Source organism: Sciurus vulgaris, assembly GCF_902686455.1.
Source record: "Sciurus vulgaris genome assembly, chromosome: 3".
Taxonomy (NCBI): domain Eukaryota; kingdom Metazoa; phylum Chordata; class Mammalia; order Rodentia; family Sciuridae; genus Sciurus; species Sciurus vulgaris.
The window spans coordinates 117,002,523-117,026,272 of record NC_136463.1 but is presented as its reverse complement, the minus strand read 5'-3'; the positions used below and the strand labels follow the sequence as shown (position 1 = coordinate 117,026,272).

General features: G+C 33.5%; 1 protein-coding gene across 2 annotated transcripts in view; it reads left to right on the top strand.

Annotated features, from left to right (window-relative positions):
* The window catches only part of KCNH7 (potassium voltage-gated channel subfamily H member 7), a 477,670-nt gene that overhangs the window by 333,419 nt on the left and 120,501 nt on the right, over nt 1-23,750 (top strand). The window contains exons 3-5 of one of the 2 annotated variants that reach the window (XM_079131237.1): nt 6-161; nt 18,236-18,664; nt 23,264-23,284. In XM_079131237.1, coding sequence (XP_078987363.1) covers nt 6-161; nt 18,236-18,664; nt 23,264-23,284 — 606 coding nt within the window. The remainder of the gene's footprint in view (nt 1-5; nt 162-18,235; nt 18,665-23,263; nt 23,285-23,750) is intronic. The other variant, XM_079131238.1, reaches the window with a different exon arrangement.

The window sequence follows — 23,750 nt, the reverse complement described above, 5'->3', positions numbered from 1 at the left end:
CTTAGGGTCCACTTTCATTTGTAACACTCACGTAATTCCAGTGAAAAACCAAGAGGGCGTGGCTATGATGTTCATCATTAATTTTGAATATGTGACAGATGAGGAAAACGCTGCCTCCCCAGAGAGGGTAAACCCTATATTACCAGTCAAAACTGTAAACCGTAAGTAAAAGGCATAAAGCTCTTGATGTTCTTGTAGTAATTTGGACATATTCTTCATTTTTATTCAGTTCTCAAAATACATTTACTTTTGAAGTAATATAGAACTATTTAAGAAAGTCAAACTTGTTGTTACCCTTTGGTGCCTTAGGAAATTTTTCAGCTGCTTTAGAAGTGATTTGACTTGGATATATAGTAATATATTTAGCCAATCTTCCACTGTATTGTGCATATTATTATATATATTAGTTGTTCATATATATATTTATTAATTTTTTAATATTGTAGTCTTTATATATATAAATATATATATTCTTAAATACAAAAGTACCTTCACAATCTTCCAAGTTGTAATTCCTGAATCAAAGGGTCAATGCTATGTAATCTTTGGACATACTCCCAAATTCCTCTCCATATGGTTTGAACCATTTTGCATACCACCAGCATTACATCAGTCCTATTCCCCAGAATTCTGACAGTAGAATCAGTCTTACTGATTTTTTTTAGTCATTATAGGTGAGAAGGACCTCCATTAGCTGCAGTTTATATTTCTCTTATTATGGATAAGGGTCATATATTTAAGTACTTTAGGCATTTTCTTTTGTTTTCCCAGTAAATAATTTGGGTTTTAATTTGCATGTTTGTTGAACAACAGAATTGGGTGGGTGGGAGTGCGTTGATGCAGCTACTTACCCACCTTGTCCTTTGTTGCTTTGGAATTCTTGATTCATAATTAAAAAAAAAACTCTTCACCACTCCAAGGTAATAAATACATTCACTTTTTAAGACTGGAACTTTTATAATTTCATATTTTAGAATGTCCAATACATTTTGAGTTTTCTTTGGTATATAGTACCAGGTATATATTTTTCTTTTTATCAGTAATTCTCAGTTGTTCTAATATCATTTATTTAAAAGAGGTTTTTTTCCACCAGTAATTTAAGATGTCACTTTTATTGTGTACTTCTTTATGTGTTTAGGCCTATCCCTGGACTTGTTTTCTGTTCCAATAGTTATTTATCTTCACAATCACACTGCTTTACATATACAATTACTGTTTGATATATAGCATGCTTATTGACATTAACTTTTAGGGGCTTGGGGTTTTTTTAAATTAATTTTCCATATGAACTTTAAAAACAACTTTTCTAGATTCAGAACAAAATTCATTTGGTATTTATGTTTGATTCACCTTGACTTTATTAATTAACTTGAGAATTTGTCATTATAATGTTGAGTCATTCATTCTAATAATATAAAATATATTCTTACTTTTTAAGTCTGAGTTTTGTGTCTTTCAGAAGTATTTAAAATTTTTTCTCATTTGGTTACTCTGCTTCTTGGCCTTTAAATTTTTGTTGTTGGTGCCTGTTTTGCTATAATAAATGGGATCTTCTCTTTCATGATATCTTATGATAATTTTTTGTATATATGAAAGTTGCTTTTTAAAAATTTTTTAATGTTTTTAATTAGTTATACATGACAGTAGAACACACTTTGATACATCAAATATAATGGAGTATAATTTCTCATTCTTCTGGTGGTATATGATGTCGAATCCCACCGGTCATATAGTAATATATGTGCACAGGTAATAATGTCTGATTCATTCTACTATCCTTCCTATCCCCATGTACCCTCCCCTCCCTTCAATCCCCTCTACCTAATCTAAAGTGACTCTATTCTTCCCTACTGCCCGCCCCCCCCCCCCCCCCGTTATGAATTAGCATGCGCATATCAGAGAAAACATTTGGCTTTCAGTTTTGGGGGAATGGCTTATTTTGCTTAGCACGATATTCTCCAGCTCCATCCACTTACAGCAAATGCCATAATTTCATTCTTCTTTAAGGTTGAGTAAATATTCCATCTCATATATATATATATTCCATCATATATATATATATTCCATATATGTAATATATATATACATATATATATACCACAGGGATGCAGTCACATCAATGTTTATAGCAGTCAATTCACAGCAACTAAATTATGGAACCAACCGAGATGCCTTTCGACACATGAATGGATGAAAAAATGCTGATTTTTTTCAACTTGTTAAATTTGTATCCTACTATCTTAGCCAATTGTTTTAGTTTGTAGTTGCATATACATTGACTCTAATAAGTTTTTAAAATATATTACATGAAACAGAGTGTTTTTTTTTCTTTCTAATTCTTGTACATCTAATAGTTTTTTTCTTATCTAAATGTGCTATCACTTCCAATATATCATTAAAAGAAATAAATGTGAACATTACCATGCCTTTTGTTTCCCAATCACTCAAATGATGGTATGTCAGTTGAGTTGCATGTACTTTGTAATTTTAAAACAGTTTCCACTGATTTTCATTTATTAAGAATGATGTTCAAATTTGTACAGATGCTTTTCAGTGTCTCTGGTAATCAGTGCACCATTCTTTCCTTATTTCTATGGTATTTTATAAGTGAAGCTACTAACATGGAACCATTCTTGCATCTCTGAAAGAAACCACATTTGGACATGATCTAATTCATTTTGTAATATGCAATATTCTCTTATCTAATATTAACTTAGGATTCTATATCAATTTTTTTTAGGAAATTGGACTGTAATTTTTGCATGTAATATGTAATTTCTCAGATAATTGTATCAATGTCATAATTCATTAAAAAAATTGGAGTTTCTCTATTTCTTTGCTGTGGAATCATTTAAACAGGAGATAATCCAGACTTTAAAAGTTAGGTGTGGTTCCCCTATGAATTCATCTAGACCTGGTATTTATTTGTAGAGTAACTCTTTGACAAATTTCTTCTTCTTTCTAGAGATTGATCTAATCAAATTATCAATTTTAATGAGGGTCGGTTTTGCCAAATTTCATTTCCCTGGAATTATGTTTTTAATGTTGATTTGTAAAATATGTTTTAATAGACTTTTGCAAAACAGTCTTATATTTTCAAACTTTCCTCTGTTCCACAGTTATTTCCTTCTTTAAATTTCTCAGTCTTTTGGTTTTATTTTCTCCATTTATATTTTTAATAATGAGTGGCTTTATTTCCAAAGAACTAAATTTTTATTAATTTTTTAATATTGTAGTCTTTAAGCTCACAAAATTTTGCTTTTATTGTTATTAATTCAGGTTTTATCAGCTTATTTTACTGCATCTTTCCTATTTATTTTATCTTCATAAATCAATTTCTTAAATATGATTTAACGGTGGAGTATTTTTCTTTAAGTACATATAAGCTATATCTTATCAATACAGATACGTAATATTTTCAGTATTTTTTCTAGAATATATGGAACCTTTGTTTTCTTAGTTTATACTTCCAGAGTCCTTTTCTGTGGGTAGTTTTTAATTTTCCAGTAGAAAAGTTATTTTTACAAAGCATTATTTTTGTTAATAACTCATGGTTTTACTTTCTTAGAGTCACAAAATGTTGAGCACATTATTTCTCCTTTTGTAATTTTATAATACTTGCTTTGTGGTTCATTATTTTATCAGTTTTCATGAATGTGAATGTGACATGAAAAGAGTGTGCTATTAGAGAATATCCAAGTACAAGAGTTGTTATCTTCTTTTTAAAGCTCCACCTTGTCATGATGCTGTTTTCTTCCTCTTACTTATATTCTGTCTTCCAGATATCCCTTGGACTTTAATAAGTGCATTATATTCTTCTATTTTTAAAATATTTCTATCTCCCATACTTTTTATTAATAGTACTACCGCTACTTATTTCATTAATGTTCACATTGCCCAGATAATTCATATAAATAATTTTATATTATTACTATAAGTTGAGCTTTCCCAATAAAAGCTATCTTGTAAGTTTCATAATTTTCCTTCTTTTTGGCATCTTAAATATGACACTTGTATCTTTTTTTGTTGTTATATTTTAAAAAGTACTTTTCAGTCTTTGTTTTAATTTTGTCCTTTTTATGTAATGGAAAGTTAGGTTTTTCTTTGTTATTTATAATGCTACTTATCTTTAATTGATAGTAACTGTAGTAGGTATTTACTTTTATCGAAAAATTATTTTTTTCCCAGTACTAATATATTTCAGTTTTTCAATTTTGTTTTTGTTTTTGAAGACCAGGTATTACTATATGACCCAGGCAGGCCTCCAACACCTGGGCTCAAGTCTCTCCAGTATCTAGGACTACAGAAATGTACCACTGCACCCGGCTTCTTAGTACTAACATATCTCATGTTAAATATACTCAAAATATTTCATTATGTTATGTTTTCTTTCACTTTTCACTTTGTTGCTGTTGTTTTATTCAATTTTTGCTTTTCTTTTGTTGTTGTAACATTTGCATTGTATTCTAGTGGCTATCTCTATAAGAAAAATATATAATGTCATTTATTTGGAATTAAGCAGTTTGTGAAATTTACATATCAGTTCTAAGGAAATTTTACATAATAACTAATATTTTCCCCCTTTTTTATCAGACAACTTTTTTTATATTTTGATTCTCTACTTCGAGAAATAATAAAATTAGCTTATAAATCCTATACTCCCTTTGACACAATGCAATTTTAGTCAATATCATTATATTTCTTAGTGCTCCTACATATCCTTAGTCTTCTGTCTTTCTGTTTGTTAACTAAATTGTTCCTCATAACTCCCAACTATTTACTGACAAGGCACTCATTTAGCTTATTTTGTATTTTTAAATTCTACTCCCATATTGTTTGATGTGGTATTTCTAGCTTTTCAAATATATGACGTGTATATACTTCTTAATTTTGTTTTGATCTCATATATCTACTGAAATGTTTGCAGTACTCACCCCAGTCTTTTTGTCAATGATTCACTAAGCCTAACTTCTATTCTCTTCAGGAAAATTTCTTCAGTAAAATGTTTTCAAATTCTTTCCTATTGGACATGGTTTTTCTATAGCCTTGACGTTTGAAAGTGAGCAGAGGTAGAAAAAGCCCCTCTTGTCCACACTAGACTGCCCTGTGAGCCTAGTACAGGTTATTCCTTCCTTCTGTATATTAACTGTTACTGACAAGCAGTCTGATGCCAACTGCTTAGCAGTCCTCTGTGATTTGGGTTACTGGGGTGCTGTGCACTTTTTATATCCCCTTTCATTATTTCTCCAGTAACTAGTGCTCTGACCATTCCTGTCACAGTCTGCTTCTTAGTACTTTTTTACTCATTGTGGGTACTCTTCTCCTGATCGTGAACTCTTTGATATGGGGTTCATCACTCAAAGGGAATGTCCTCCTCTTTTTCCATTTTTATTCTCCTTGAGTCTTCTTTGCAGAGTGCATTTTTAGCCAATTCTGCCGGCATGGTCTTGGGTGTTTCTTTTCCTGTCTGTCTGTATATTGGAGGTAGTAAGTTACTTTTCTTTAGTTACTCTGTAGGCAAGGTTTATGGCACCTTTTGCCCCCTCCCTTAGATGACTGTGATTTTGAGAAGGATCCCTAAAGAAATTGGAATGGAGGTGACATTGTCTATAGAAAGATGGAAGTTCATCACAAAATGTTAGTACTTGAGAAAAGTATTTTCTATACTTTTTATACATTCAAATAGCAAATATATGTAATACAAAAAGCATTGTCTCAAAAGCCTAAAGTGAAAGCAGAAGTAGGAAACTAAAAAAAACTTTTTTCATAGTATCAATTACTTCCTTAGTTATGTCAAAATAACAGAAAGACACTATTCTATAAAACTAATATTGAGATAAATATATTAATATGATTCCAATATTCCGAATGTTTTAGCCTGAACAATATTACACCTGAGGAAAACTTTTATCAAAATCACTAATTCATCTGTCTCCCAAATGACATGTTTGAAAACAAAATTGAACTACTATAAAACTATTTTTATTTCAAAGTCTTCTTCCTATAAGTTGATGACTGTTTCAATTCTGTTTTATTTTCCACTGATATATTCAGTCCTTATTGAATGATTCCTGGGAGTAAACTTCAGCTAATGTCAGCCTTTATTTCTGTAATGAATATCAATAACATTGTGCGTTTGAGAGATGCCTATTTTAGTTCCTTCATTGGCTCCTCAAATTTTTCATTTTTCCCACGGGATGGATTTTTTCTTTATGGCCCATCAAATTGGATGGAAGTGAAAATGAGAGGGGTACATCTGCATCAAGGCAGAGAAAGGGATTTTTTTTTTTAAAAAAAGCAATGTGTCCATTTAAAACTGAAATACAAACAAAAAAATTGAAAACTTTGGTTTCCCAAATGGAAGATAATCAATTTGCTAATACTCAATCTATGAAAATTTATATTCAATTAAAGTGGCATTTAATGTGCAAGTCATGACAAATCCAGTGGAGATTCTGCTCCTCATTTTGTGAACAAAAGTAGTTTCCCTATACTTAGGCTATCACTCACACAAGTAGACACTAGAGAGAGTTTGAATATATAGATAAATTTGTTTCCAGAGTATTTCAAAGCCCAATTGTTTACAACCAGTGTATTTGTTTTAACTGTACCCTTTTGTCCCTTTGTGGTCTATATTTCCCTTCACTTGGTGTCAGTATTTGAAGAATCAATTGTTAAATTAAGCAGAAAAGTTTAGAAAAGTAGAGATAATGCTTGTTAACTTTTGATATATCCGATTACTATTTGATATTATGTCTTACCTTTATTTTAGTACCAGTGTAAAATAATGATTTTTACTCTTTCAAACATTGTTGTTAGAGAGGAAGAAAGAAAAGAAATAGGTAGGAAGGAATTGAGGAAGAAAGGAAGGAAGGAAGATCAAATTGCAATACACCTTTTTTTTTGCAAACACTTCTTAAACTTCAAAATAATATTACTTTCAACCTACAGTCCAGTGCAAGCTTTCATACCACTTGAACTGATCAGAAATGGAACAGAAATGGAAGTGTGTTTACAAAGAAGTATATGATGATATACACAAAGCAAATTTCAAACTGGCATTTTCCTTGAACCACTGTTTAACTTCTTGTGTAAATAAAATGCATGTAATTGTGTGTGTGTGTGTGTGTGTGTGTGTGTGTGTGTGTGTGTGAGAGAGAGAGAGAGAGAGAGAGAGAGAGAGAGGCATGAGAACATGCACACATGTGCATGCATGTTCCAGAGTGGTAGGACTTATGTTAGAGTAATAGGAAAAGGAAAAAGTTACTGGTTGGTTTGTTTGTTTTGAGAGGATGTGAGTTTCCATTAATTTAACTCCTTCTGACAGGTAGGCAAAAAACTGTGAAGTGAAAATATAAGAAGTACAGATTTTTTTAAAATAAAGCCTTAAAATGAGATGATTAAGGACAAGAAAATGTGCTAAATGCACGATAGAAAAGATAAAGCATTAATAGAGACTATGATTGAAGGACCTGAGTAAGTTCTAGAGACTAGAGACTTGTTCATGTTGAATGAAGTGGTGGATCATTCCTCAGTTTAAATCTCTTCTTTCAGAGTCATAAACCCTACATAAGAAAAGTAAGGAGCTTTCTTTGGGAAAATTGAGTTATTCATAAACTTATTCTCTGTGGGAGATATAAGACCAGCCAAATATATGACTTATGTCCCTTGAAATGAAACAACTACAGATTAAAATGTTATTTTTAATTGATATATTCACCAAATTAATAAACACTGAACAATTAAAATATGGCACATCTGAGCTAATTAATAATTAATATAAATATCAAATAAAAGACATGAACAGTTTTTCTCAATAATGGCTTCTATAAAAATTATGCAATCTAAAACAATGAAATGATACAAGAAAATTTTACTTTTCTTACCAAATATAAGAGGACACTTTTAAAGGAGTTAATAGCAATGGAAAGAGGTGTTCTCTTTTGTTCCTATTTTAATATCTGTGCTATGAAATTTTGTACAATACAGAAGAGAACCAATTTATGAATTAATGTTTACACTATTAATGTTTGTTTCTTGTGTTTATAATAGATTTACCCATTTTAAATAAAATATTTTGAGGTATAATTTTAAATTATTGAAAAGTGTATTTGAATTTCACATTTCTCCTATTCTAAACCATAAATCTGGTATATCTCTGGTTCAATATACACATATTGTATTTCGCTAAAATTTTATTGAGAGAGTTGAGAGGAAACTAAATTAAACAAATATCTTGATTTAATAATATACTTCCTAACAGAAAATAAATGCATTCCATTTTGACCTTATTTTTAAAGACTGTACATCATTAATATTTATATTCCCCAATAGATTTTAAAAATAATACTTTCACTCCCTTTTTCAATGTAAAATACTTTTTGTTTCAATTTAGGTATACTTATTGTTGCCATCACCATCAAAAATCCACAAAGTATTAAGACTGACTAAAATCTAGACATTTCCTAATGAACAATAGCTTCTAGTTAAATTTTTCTTATTCTCAAGAAGATAATGAATTTTATCAAGTAAATAAATGATAAAACTGCATGTCTAAACTTACATGAAATACATGTTTTTTTCAGAGTCTTCATCCTTTTCCCTTTGCAGGTATTATGAACCTTCACTTCCCTTGACTGGGATCCTAAATCCTTCCTTTATTCCCTCACAGATGAACTCACCTCTAATGCCTCAGAGCAGGGCTATGGAAGGGCACTGGGTGAGAATCCCCTGAACAGCGCACTCTCAACCAATGCATCTCACTTCCTAGTGAAATGGATGAGACTCCATTCCATTAAGACATCTGCACTGATGGCCCCTCTCTTGCCAATGTTTTCTTCTGGCACCTTCTTCTGTTGCTCATACTCATTCTGCTGAAAATAAATAGCTTACTCTTCAACAGACACATTTTGTTTATATCACATCATATTTTTTAAAGTTTTAATTAGTTGAATTTGTTGCCAACACTTTGGAAAATGGAATATTGCACGTTAAAATTAGGATATCTGGCATACACACATGCCCGCATAGCTATACATCCCACGTGTTCATAATAAGTGAGAACAGAATACTGGCCACCTACTTCAGGTGGCATGTGCTTTCCAATTTGTACCATTCCTCACCTCTCCTTATTTTTGTGTGTACCTGGCTTCTTCACTTATGTTACTTGCCTCTTTCTGCTGGCATTTCGACTTTCCATACCTGCTCATTCATTCCCAGTCTTCCATCATTCATCAGCCCATCATCATTGATCTCTCTGTATACTTGCTATGTTGCCCTCTAATTAGAATGAACTTTGTTAATTTAGATTGTATCTTCTCCTTTCCTTTATTATTATAATTTCCTTTATTTCCTCAGATTTCCTGGAAATCTGAGCATGATGCTAAGCATCTCCTTCCCTCTAATCCTCTCTACTCTCAGTCAATGGTTGGTCAAAGTGGACCTCTTAAATATCTCTCCCATTCATCCTACAGTAAATTTCCTGCTCAGACTTTCAACCCATCTTATTTGGGCTGATAAAATAGTCTCATAATTTTTATTCCTGCTTTCAGCTTCTTTCCTTCAGGATAACATATAATTTTAAAATCGATCATAATACTCCATTATGTATATCCCTTACAGTGTTTCTTCATTGCCCCAAAATATAAAACTCCAAAGTCCTGGGTGTGCATAATACAAAAATCCTTCCACAATATGGCTTCTGATGTTTCCTCAGTCTCATCTCCCATCATATCCCATACTTCACAACGGTTTCCTTGAAACCACTATTCACTTCATGCCATCTTATTTGCATAACATGGTGTCTCCTCTGCTAAAGTATAATAGTGATAATTCCTCCTAGAATACTTATTCCTGAGGACTTTTCACCGGTGGAGCATTCTCCCCTCACTGAGACCTTTTCCTGCCGGTGTTAAATCCCAGCACTGCACACTTGTCTCCACTACCACATTAGTAACATTGTTCACCAAGTAGACAATAAAATAAGTGAATGAAGGTAGCACAGAATAGAAGTAGAAAGTGAGGTGAGGATATGGAAAACTGGAGCACAACAACCTTATTTAAAGTACCAGGAATGTTTCATCTCTACTTCATAGCAGGGACATTGTATATTCTTTCAAGTATTTCTATATTTTGCAAATAGTTTAAGTACCCAATACATATTGGTAGAATATATAAATAAATGAATACTTTATTTTTGCATTGAATGATTTAGTTTCCCTATTGAATGAACGTTGGCCAGTTTGACAATTCAGTGATTCTTCAAGTATATAAGACCATCAGCATTATGATTCAGAAACACAGTAATTCACCAATCTGTGTTTTAACAAATATTTCAAGTCATTCTGACACCTATGAAAATTTGAAAGTTACAATCTGTTAATTAATACTGAGATGAAACCATAAAATGAATTTTAAGCAAAACTAAAAATAAAAATACAACAAAATAAACTCAAATTTCTATACTATCTTATTCTGACGGTAATTTTCAGAAATAAACTTTTGATTAACTCTCATTAATGTACTGTGCAGGAGATCTCATTATCTTTGAAAAGATTAAAATTACACTCTCTAAAGAGAATTCTACTTTTCTGCTTACTAAAATAAAAGTTTGAATTATTCTAAAAGCATCAACTGAAGCTAAGTTTATACACACAAAATATAGCTGATAATTTAGACAATTATCTAGCTAATTTAAGCTACTAAAACATATTCATATGCTAGTTCTCACTCTGGATAATTAGCACATAAAATATACATTTGTCTCAACAGCTGCATTACTCCCTCAAATTTATATGTGTTTTCAGACCCCAAGCTAACAAAAAAAAGAAATTTTCTATAGAGCTCAAACTCATTTATAAAAGGGTTTCACAGTGTTTTTACTATTCTCCTTTTGAGTTGAAAGTCATTCTTTAATTCAAAGATGAAGAGCGCTAGTAATATAGAGTTTCCCACTCAGCAAACTACTATAGAACCAATCCATTATTCAGATGAATTTAATTAAAGGTTTTACAATGTAACTAATGTTTACTACTGTCATGTGTTTGGAAGTGTCCTCATTTTGAAAATTAAATTTGATATAGAAAAAGGAACCATGTCATGCTTGAGAAAAGAATCTGGGAAAAGTTTGGTCATAGTTGTAATCTACTTTATGTCATATTTCCACCTAGTATTTGAACAAAATACATATTTCCCAGATCAAGAAAATTGTAGTAAAATTATGCATTATTCCTTCATTAACAATGTATGTAAATGAATGCCCAGATTATCATATGCTTGCCGGAGAGTCCCCATGCGAGTATCATTTAGAAGGTTTTTTTACCTAGCAACACCAAAATCCAGGAGACTTTCTATTCAAACAGGATTTGGGAAACTGCTATCTGTCTCATGTGTGTTTGGAACACTCCACCAAGAGAGTCCTTGTCAATGTAATGACAGCATGATCATCCAGGATCCATCTAGGTTACGATACTATCACCGTTTCCAGATTGGAATGCACTCTTTAACTTGACATTTGGAAAAGGAAGAAATCTATCAGGGAGAAACTAAATTACAGTGTAGGTAAATCATGAATAGATTTGTTAAGCCATTATTTTACAAATTAGAAAGCTAATAGTACTAACGTGTTTGCTCCAATTTCCCATTTCTCTTCACAGAAAGATTTTAACCTTGAGTGGCTTACAGCAGCCCACCACCTTGTCCTGTCTTCTCTCCTATCCCAATCTGTATTTTCTGCCTCTTTGCTCTCATGATTTCCTGGCCATTCTGGAAGCAGTGACTCTCAGACCACATCAGCATTTTTGGACCTTTTTGCAGAAGTGCACTGGTGTCGGTTCCACTGCTTCTTCTCATGCCTCCCGGGAGCACTGACTTCCCCAGACCTCTGCTTTCTGCCTCAGGATTCACATTACTTCAAGATTCCAGTTTGGTCCTAAACTTACAGCCATTTGGTAAAAACATGCTTTTTCTTTAGTTTCTTTCACAGGGTTCTTAATCTTTCAAGGCATTGCCGATCACTTCTGCTCCTTTAAGGAACCTTATGTTTAGCCTCAGGTTCACTCTGTCAGTGGGAGATCTTCTGTTATCACTAGCACCAAAACTGCACCAGCTGCACTGGCAAGTTCCTCACCCACTGATGAGGGTAGTCACTTGACTGGTACTGAGTTCACACTCAGTGGTACTTTTTCCCAGTTTAGCTACTAATGACAATGTTCTTTGAAAATGTTCTGAATTGTTCTAGCAGCCATAGGCATCATATACCTCTTAAATATTTATCATTAAGAGTCATCTCCTTTCAGGGTGCCTTTTTAAAAATTTTCTCCCCAAAATGAAAAAGCAGATACATCAATCAACTTCCCTGTGTCTCCCATCAAATTTGATATTTTATTCTCTTTGACTCTGGGGTAAAAATTATTTTTCTTTATACATCCAGGGTTATCTGACTGAAAATAATATACTCCCACTTATTTTAAGGCTTCTAATTCAAGTGTCAGATATCTTCGTATCCTAACTTTAGAAAACTGTGATAATATTACTTCATGCTTCTTTATTTGTGTGATAATAACTGGCCCTAGAATTAATTCAAATGATGACTTCTTCAGACCAGAAGATGGTTATCTCTTCTTTTCTGTACTGGACACTGTGGTATAAGGTCCAGACCCTTCCTCTTCACTGGGACAGCCTAGCAGCTTAGAGCACTGTGTCCTGTACCCAGCTCTGCACCTGAGTGGGAATTGTAATCAAAGGCAGGAAACTACCTCATCCAGGGTTATGACCTCTACCATGGGGTGGTTATCACCAGTGACTAGCTGATGCAGAGATACAAAGGCCAGATACCTTGACTTCATTTAGCAGACTGATTGTAGGACCAAATTGGAATCTTGAAATAATAGGAGACTTAAGGCAGTAGGTGGAGGTCATGGGGAAGTTATTGCTGCAGCGAGGCATGAGAACAATCTCTGTAGCAGCAGCAACTCTAAAGGGCTCTCCCAGCTCCACAGCTCCCAGGAGGCTTGGCTGAAGCTTCAGTTTAACTTCTGCTTCGCAGTCCTGCCTTCCTTATAGATACATCTCCTGAGAGTACTCTCCGTTACATCTTTTGTACTATTTGCAGGGATTCAATCTTAGATACTCTCCCACCACCACTAATCCTCCATGAGGGGCAAGACCTCTGCTTATGGCCTTTACAGCATTCCCAAGTCCACTTTGCTCCACACTCACGGACATTCCCTCCTGGTCCTGTGATTCTCTATTTGACATGACTAATTACACTTAAGATGCTCTCTACTTTTCAGTCCATAATTCAACTAAGCAGAAACAAGCAATAGTTAAGTGCTTTTATTTATATTTTATTGGATTTTAGTAGAAAAATTATTAGATAAGCAAAATTCTAAGAGTTTGCAGAAATAATGAGAAAAATTGGAACAATGACATAATTGGGAACTTACAGTTGTATCATGAGGAATTTCAATGATTAAAAATAGATGGCAAATTTCACAGAAATATTTGTTCTTCCTCAAGAAAGATATCATTTTTAGTATTCTACACGTTAGCAACTGTACACCTTCGTTAATAAAAATGGTGTGGTCAAACAATTTTATCATCAAAGTAGTTTGTCAGTACTTTTTATTCTTTCTGGGAATGTGTAAGTCTCTGAAAACCTTATTATGTTTTTTAAACTTCAGATTTACTGAGAATTTTATTAGATGAGAGGCTAAATAGTATCTACTTTAATTATTCAAGTTTGAAGGCAAATACAATAAAATGTGAATAGTTACAGATTTTTTTTCAGTGTTAAGATCCATAAGAGTAGTACACTCATCTACGTTTTATATTTCATGCCTGAAATATAAAAGTGTTAGCACTGAACAAATTTCTCAATGTGCATTCTTTCCGGATGAACTACTGTTAGACAACTAAATCTGTAATGCAATATAACATGGTCATATTAACCTAGTGATGCAGAAAAGACCATCTGTACCACCTTGGATATGCCTACACTATAGGAGCAAACTAAAAGCCTTGTGTGGTCATTAATTTAAGAAAGCCAGTGAACTATTTTTAAAGGAGGAGGGTAATGTAACTGATAAAGGATGAATAAAACTAGGCATTGACCTTCAATGCATTGTAATAAGCTTGCAAAATTGATTTGTAAACTACTTTATAACTCAATTTCATGTGCATTAAAAACTAATCAAATGAGTTTGATGCAGTTCACTGATTTTTAACTTGGCAATTTACCTGATCATATAAAAGTTGCTGGTAAAAATATGTAAGAATGCTTGCAAAACAATTATTGTCGTGCACTATACTTAATCTTATTTGCACAGACTGGTTACTCTCATCTTTATTAGTCAATAGTCTTATGTAGAATGTACTTGGGGTTTGTCTTTGCATTGTGTCATGTCTTTTACCAAAAAGATAAATCTTATTTCAATTATTTTAAAAACTGTTAACTCCTAGACCACGAGTGAAAGTTTGCAATAGCAAATCAGGCTGTTAAATTCTAAAATATTCTGTAACATGTACTTTATATAAACTTTGCTAGATGATGAGGAGCTTGACACTTCCATGTATATTCTAGAATCAGAATGGTAACAATCAACAGCCTCTTTAAAAAGGAGAAATTAACAATAAAAGTTGTTTTTTGGTGTCTTTAGGGCATGACATTGAGTTCGCCCTTCCCATAAACTGTGAAGTTATACTCATTTTAGTTAATGTGGTCAATACAGTTCTAGGAGGTTAAGAGTGTTTAATTAGGAGGGCCAGAGAAACTAAATATTATAGTTTTCTGTAGTCAAAATTGAGCATATTCTCAGTTAGGTTAAGTACATCTATGGAAATCCATCCATCATACCATAATCAGATTGTCTATCAGAACTAGACCCAATGGTGAGCAAAACAGATAAGTGCCCTTCCCTGAGGAGGCCTCCACTCCATTTATTGGACAATCAGCAAATGTGTAATTGTTATCTATGGTGAAAAATATGAAGTGGTGTTAAGCTGGTTCAGCAAAAAGGAAAAACTTCCTTAAGGAAATAACTCTGGGGCAAAAGCCCAAACAGAAGGAAACCTGGAGGCTGATAGAAGCACAAGCCTCCAGAGGAATCAAAAAGTCCTCATGAATGGATTCCAGACAGTAAAGAGGAAAGGTAAAGCTTTAGGATGGAGAAATTTTGTCTTCATTTCCAAAGCAAGAAGTTAGGGGGGAGTGAGGATTAGGCAATAGTGTACATGGTCAGATGTGAAGTTTTAAAAAGGCATAAAGTATTATTTTAGGGATGGATGGTAATGGTGAATATGAACATGTTCAAAGTGGATTAGTACCCTACGACAAGAAATCAGGTGAACCATTATAGTAGCTTAGATCCAAGGAAGAGTCGTAGAGGTAAGAAAAATGAAAACAGTAAAAAGATATTCAGAAGGTGAACAATGAACACAATTAGGGAATTGATACAACTGGAAATAAGGTTTGGGAATGTGAGATAACAGTTTCCAGAATGACCATCAAGTCTCAGCCATATCCAGCTGTAATTGTAATGCCATTCACTGAAAAAAGGCTAGGCTTAGAGGGATGGATTATGAGATCAGAATTTGTTATAAGATTTTGAGAGCTGGGGAGATAGCTCAGTCTGTACAGTGCTTGCCTTGCAAGCATGAGGCCCTGGGTTCGATCCCCAGCACCGCAAAAAAAAAAAAAAAAAAAAAAAATAGATTTTGAGATGTTTTAATAACTTCTAATTAGAAATGTTAGTGACAGCATTAGATATATAAGTCAGGAACTCATAGTTCAGGCTGGCCTAGAGATACAAATTTGTGGGTTATTGGATTAAAGAGAACTGAAAATACATGTGTAGGTAAGACCATCCACTGAAATAACTTATTCAAAGTGTAGAAAATTTCATGAGTTTTCCTAAGTGTTTTTCCATGTTTTAAAACTACCTCCAATGCACTGAAAAGTTCACAGTAAATTATTAAAAAATGGTGCCATGACATTTTTAGAATGTGTGAAGGTGGAAAATACTATAGTCCAAAGATATAAACTGACTGACTGGAAAGGCCATATATAATTACCAATCCATAGGGTGATGTAGACTCAGAATACTTTCTTGACAAAACTACAAACTTTATTTATTATTAGTTTTTTACAAACAATTTTTAGAGAAGATTTGGATTACAAATTATTGTTTGGATGCTTTCTTTTATCTTTTGTTTCTTTCAGGGGTGGAAGTTTTATTTTTTTGGTATTTTTGTAATTTATAGCAGAATGTTTGATTGTTACAATGAACAGTAAAGATATATAAAGAAGAATGCAATACATTATAACCTATTTCCAAATTCATCCACTGAGCTAATCAACAAAAAAAGTTTGGAGTGTGTTCTTCAGCATCTTTCTCTGCTGCCATGCAACTTATAAGAGCAATTATAGGCTTTTATTGTATTTATGTTTATTAATAATAATATCATAAACAACACTGGTTCAAAACTTGCTTTTTAACTTAACACTATATTTGAACAACTTTTTAATCAAAATGTGTGTGTGTATATATATATATACACATACGTGCATATGTATAATGTATATATATATAATGTGTGTATACATATGTTTTTTAAAAAATCACAAGATTCCTAAGCATAAAAAAATCTACAATTTATTCACACATTCTCATAATGGATTTCAGATGGTTTCTAGTTTTTATGCCTTTGTAATATGCTACATATGAGTTGTTGAGATGAAAAAGATGAAATTTTTTCACCTTAATAGATATTGTCAGATGACTCTCCAAAGAGTTTGAAGGAACCTGCAGTCCCACCAGCAAAGAATCAGAATGATCACCAGCACTAGATGTTATGCTCATTTGTTTTTCATTTACTGCTAAACTGAAGGTTGGGGAAAAAATGATATCCTCTTGTTTAAATTTGCAATCTTTATTATGCCTTTATTAAGATAACATTTCATTGTTGAATACTTTATTGTTATATATTTATGAACTAATTTTTAAATCTTTTCGAGATCCATCCTTTAATGTCAATATTTTGTTGCTTTTCTCTATATTCCATTCTTAGATTAGATATGTTGAACATTTCATGCCATACTCTTAAGTTTTAGGATTATCAGCAAAAAAAAAAAAAAAAAAAAAAAAAAAAGCAGAAACAACATTTTTATTATTTAAGTACATCTCTTTTGGAAAACAAATGACTTTCCAGAATTCAAAATGGAATGTGGAAACTCTGTAGCATGGATGACCCCCTTTACCACCCAAATCAACCTAAAATACTACTCAACATAAGCCTTCAAGACATGTCAGATAGACTCCTCACCCTGTCTTTCCTTCCCTACATCTCCCATTCAGTAACCCCCAAACATACAATGTACTCATCCCCGTACCTGTTCCTTCTCATATGATGTCCTCCTCTTTCCTTTCCTATCTGAGCTGGGAATGTACAATGAATACATGTGTTTTAGTAAGCTTTTTCATTGCTATGAGCAAATGACCTGACAAGAACAATTTTAGAGGAGCAAAAAGTTTATTTTGGGGATCATGATTTCAGAGGTCTCAGTCCATACATGGCTGACTCCATTTCTCTGGTCCTGAGTTGTGGCAGGACATCATGGCGGAAGTGTGTGGTGGAGGAAAGCATCTGGTGGCATGGCACCAGGAAGCAGAGATAGAGCTCTGCTGAACAGGGACAAAATATAGACAGCAAAGGCAGTCCCTTCCACCCCCCACCCTGCCCAAGGGACTACTTCCTTCAGGCACACCCTAACTGCCTACAGTTACCACCCAACGAATCCTTATCAGGGGATTAACTTCCTAACTAGGTTAAGGCTCTGAATCCACTCATTTTACCCTAAACCTTCTTGCATTGTTTCACACTTAAGCCCTTGGGGGACACCTTATATCTAAACCATAACAACATGTTTTTCATTTATTACAACTGAAAAAGTCTCCTATCATCTAAATAATGCTTTTATATCACTGGAGTTTATATTATCATCAGAAACATGATAAACACATTTTACTGTTTTCTTTACGACCTGTTTGATAATTCATCATTTTCAGAGAAGTTTTCTAACAATATCCCTTATTCCAACTATAGCTGACCTAATGAAGTATTGATTAATAATTCTTTCTTCTTACATGGTGTTTAAATATGAGTCAACACTGTTTGTTTTTGTTTAAAGGTATATTCATTTTCTTATAATAATGCTCTTTCTTGTCTCCCTTTGTAGGGAAACTTTTTGGGTTCAAGTTCCCTGCTCTGAGAGTTCTCACTTACAGAAAGCAATCCTTACCACAAGAAGATCCTGACGTGGTAGTAATTGATTCATCTAAACACAGTGATGATTCAGTAGCCATGAAGCACTTTAAGTCTCCTACAAAAGAAAGCTGCAGTCCCTCTGAAGCAGATGATACAAAAGCCTTGATACAGCCCAGCAAATGTTCTCCCTTGGTGAATATATCTGGACCTCTTGATCATTCCTCTCCCAAAAGGCAATGGGACAGACTCTACCCTGACATGCTGCAGTCAAGTTCCCAACTGACCCACTCCAGATCAAGAGAAAGCCTCTGTAGCATACGGAGGGCATCTTCAGTTCACGACATAGAAGGATTCAGTGTCCACCCCAAGAACATATTTAGAGACCGACATGCCAGTGAAGGTATGTCTGATTTTTTTTTTAAACATGGAAATATATTAATGAATAGTGAAAGGTTATTTCGTGTTTATTTTAAATTTCAACATTAAACCTCTGCCTTGGAAGAAGAAATGTGATTAAAGGCTATTAAACATGTAGGTCTAATGTCTAGGGTTGTTTCCCACTTCCTTTTTGAACTCCAGTGAATATTTTGGTTTCTTCTGGCTCTTTATCAATGTTTCTGAAATAGTATGATAACCATTATCTGCCTACTTCATGGAGTATTAATTAATTAATGTTTAGTATAAAGCATGCTTAGATGATGAACACTATCAGTTCAAGCATAATTAATTTTGCCACTTTTAGCAAAGGATCATGCCCTGGGAAGGAAGAGTCCTGTGCACTCACAGGGCCATGTTACTGGCCAACTCTTTCCAAAGGGAGGACTACGAAATGTGATGATGGAGATGAGGGGAAAGTAGGAGAAAGGAGAAAAATTAGGGGGCAAAACCTACTCACGAAGAACATGAAAAGCAGTCAAAATTGATGAACTTCTCCCTGGCTTTTTGTGTTCAGTCTTATATCACCCACAGGTGAAAGTAGAGATGCTTGAAAAGCAACCACAGAAACAAGTTGTGGTTAGCATGGATAACATTAGTTGAGTGTTTTCTATGCCTGACACCATAAAAGTACTAGCACACATTAATTCTCACTTAATTCTAACAACACTGTAAATTAGGAAATAGTTTTAAGCCCTATCGTATAGATAAGCAAACAAGGCTTAGATGTCTTAAATAGAGAGCTAGCCCAAGATTACAGAATTAGTGTCAGAGTCTGGCTTCAAACCCAGCATTGCCTGTCTGCTGAGTCCACAATCAAATCCATGCCGTGTTTTCCTCCCTCTCTCCTGCTCCCTGAGGGAGTTACTGAACTCTCCCCAGGAGTCTAAGATTCCTGCATGCATCAGTCCCACTTTTATGACTCTCCCAGCTATTGTTCTGGAGAAGCTGATGTCCTTTTTCTGATTTTCATTGATTCACATTCCCTTATCACCATGCTATTTGCCAGTTGTCTCAGTAAAGCTGAAATCTGATCAAGAGGCTTCTTAGAATGGAGTGCCTAGGCACTTTACAAAATGTTCAAGCCACAGTTTTAGCCCCGGCAGACGGCCTCACCTACTGTCTACTCTATTCTAAGCTGGCACCAAGATCATTTGCCAGTTCCCAAAACACATAACAAATTTTCCTCCCTTATTACTTTTCTCTGCCTGAAATGCTCTTGCCTACTTTGCCCCTCACAGCCCTACTCAGCAGCAGGCATCCACTTCCCCTCCGCAAACCAGAAGCATTCAATGACTTCACAGCTGAGTGTTCAAAGCAATATTTACATATATTATAATATTTATTACATTCTGTATTCATTATGTATTATATACCTGCCATCATTGTTAGACACACAAATAAAGGATTGTGTTGCTATGAACTGCCCTGGAGTAGGAGCTTGGGGTATTTAGCTCTGCACTCTTAGTAGCCACGCAATTGTCTACCTCATGACAGGTGTTCAATAACTGTTTGTTTGATATTCAGAGGACCATGCTGGTGAATTATGTTTGAAAATCACACCCATCAGGAAATAATGAGTTAGCTGCTTGCCAAAACTCTAAATTTAAACCAGTCTTAGGATTGAATCATGTGGTGGATCTTTATCTAAAGGGCACAGTGAAGTACAAAAGGTAGAAGAGTTGAAAGAAAATGAGTTGTCAGGAAAGAATTCAAAGAGATAAATCGATATCTCAGAAACAGAAATAGCAGTTTGCTATAAGACAGATTTGAAAAAATATATACTTCAGAAAAGCAATTAGTATATTCTTTTTAATCTGTTTTACAAAGAAGGTCAAAAGGAAAATAAAATCAAACACTGCTCCCAATGTGGATAATCATCTAAGGAACTACACCTTCTAGTAATGTTGAGCTCAATATTTCCTAACAGAATGAAATCTCTATAATTTTATCCTTGAACAAAGGAACTTATGGCTGAACAACAATCATAAATTCCATATAACAATTCAAATTACCAATAAATTTTTAATTAGTCAAGCTAGTTTAACTGTCTTTAGCAATCATACATTTTCAGAGATTGACCTTCCAGGGATTCTCTGGAAAGAACCAACTTATAGGAGGAAGCATTCGAAAAAATAAGAAATTTGAAAATTAAACTGATACGTAATCATCCTACAGATTTCACCTGTGTTTTGACAGTGGTTCTCTGTAGCTTAGATGGGATTTCATACCAATTTTATTGTTTCCATTTTATGCGGTCTGTATTTGGTACACAGTAGCTGGCATAGTTTTAGGAAAGGATGATATTATATTTTTGCCTTTCTCGGTACAAGTACTATGAATGGATGCTTGGTATTATGATCATTCTCAATTTTCCTCCCCCACCCAAGCTAGGCTATTTTCAGAAAATGTATCACTTTCTTGCAGATGCTATAGTCAACGTGTGACTATAGATCGATAAATTTAGAGGGTACTTTGTACTTCAGCGTTAGAGAAATTTTAGCTACAAAACCACTGATGGGCATAGAAGAAACCACAGTTGCTAAATCTACATCATTTTTTTTTTTTTTTGTATTTTAGAAACTGAGACATTGAAAAGGGTAGATGGAAAAACTTTAAAATTGATTTTAGTTTTATGAATCCATGAAACTGGTTAGCAAGTTAAGTCCAACATGAACCAGACCTTGTCAGTTATTCTCATTCAGAGAAAAATCCCATCCCTATAGGCTATTTTAATAGAACTTTAAATACTTTGCAAATATACTAGTGTATAATATTTTCCATAATTCTTTTGTTTATCAAATGCCTTGAAACTGAGTCTCTCAAACATCAATGGTGAAGGACCAGAATATTTTTCTCTAATACATCACAAAGAAATACATTTAAAAATTCAATAAAAAAGTACTACTAGAAAAAATTATAAAAATACTTATACAAAATATATCTTGTTTTATAATTAGATTGAACAGACATGAAATTAGTCTGCTGAACTGCTAGAAAAGACACTAACTATTCTAATTTCTGCACTTACATTGCCATGGAAGAATAACAAACAGATCTCAGTGCCAGTCCAGAGATCTCTTTGTTTTGGAATGCCAATGCTGCATTAACAATATAATCTAAATTTTGTTTGCTTTCTTGGAATTTGAAATTTCTAATGGTAATTTCTAGGTGTGGTGAGTATAGTCATGATTTTTAATTGCATGAAGTCTGTTGTTACTTTAGTCTTGGTTTTTATTTTTTACCCATCTTCTGATGGAGTTACTTCTTGTCATCGAGTTATTTCTTCCAATCTCCCTATTCACTTTTCATGACTCCCTCAAAGAGGGAACAGAGTTGTCCTTAATGGCAACATTTTATTTGTATATCTCTGTTAAAAGTAATGTCTACTCCAGAAATCAGAATGCCATACTATTGAAACTACTTTAAATGTAAGATTTGACACAATTATGATATATCTCAAGATTTTAAATGTGCACAGTTGGCCAGGCAAAGTGACTCAAAGCAACTGGGAAGCCTGAGGTAGGAGGATCACAAGTTCAAGATCAATCTCAGCAACTTATCGAGACCCTGTCTTAAAATAAAAAAATTAAAAGGTCTGAGGATGTAGCTTAAAGTATCCTTGAGTTCAATCTCAGTAACCCCACCACAAAAAAAAAAAAAAAAAAAAAAATGAGAAAAAAGAAAACTTTTTAAATGTGCACAATGATAGTATGGATGTCAATTCTTGGATATAATTAAATAGTTTGATAGGACTTCATTTTTTTTAAACTATAGTATTTCAAAGCTCATAATACATATTTTGTAAACAGTGAATATGTAGCATTTAACTTTCAAATTTGAACGTAAATCTGAAAATGGTCATAAGATTTTAATACAGCCCACCCTAAACAAATTTTCTGAATATTCTAGATACTACCTTGCATTATGACAATACAAATAAAAAACATACATATTCCCTTTACCCAGACAAATCTTTTACTGATTTTTTTCTATTATATTTTGCCTAAAAATGACTCTTTTAGATATATTTGCTATTTTCAAAACACACATTGGAGAACATTGGGGAGTAGAGAGTTAATATAATTATGATTAAAATAAAAGTTATGTATTATGTTATCTTAGAAACATTTTTACTTATCAACATACTGGGTTTAGTATAGGAAAAAATTAATTAATATGCACAATATTGTGTGATCTTTCTCTGAATATATTGTAAGTATTGGTGGAAGAAAACCAAACTGGCTTTTGACAACATTGAAAGTTGTCACAACTTCAGTTAGCTGTGGTTCCCCAAACTGTCACAATTGTAAAATACATACCTTGGAATCCATTTAAATTCAGATAAATATTTCATGTATTTCAGCAGACTGTCTATTAAGGCAAAGAGTTTTGGTATATGATTGAATAGTAGGCAATGTTAATTTCAATTAATGATACATTTTCAATTCTTACCTCTTGTTTTCTCTGATCATTTTTACAAAGGTTATCCAGTGTATATAACATAATTTTAGTCTTCTTTTTATATCTCTCTCTTTTTTGTGTCCTTATATGCTTAAAACAGACAATGGTCGCAATGTCAAAGGTAACGTACGCACCCGAGTCTCACCATCTGATGCTTAAATCGCCCCTCTATTTGGCATGTCAACTTGCCTGCTGTATGCCCTGTTCAGTGCCACATCTTCATGCTGCCCTTAGCTAGCCCAGGTGCCTGGTGGAGACATCACGGCTTGATTTGCTGGAGACATTGTTACTTTCTCAGCTTTGTCATCAAAGTGATTATGAATGCCTTTTTTTCTGCAACAAGTGTAACCCTAGGTTGACAATGAACTCTTCATAAATATTTTGATCATTTGGAAATAAACAAATATCAAGCTAAATATATTCCAGTATAAAAGAAGCACATAAGCCTATTTCAGGGAGAAAAAAATTTAGTACAGGATTAAATAAAATGAACAAAGCGCTATATGACAGCATCACTTCACTTGTTCCTCTTTTGTTTCCTTAAAACTAGTTTCACGTTCCTGGATGGCAGGGGGTATGGTTTTAAG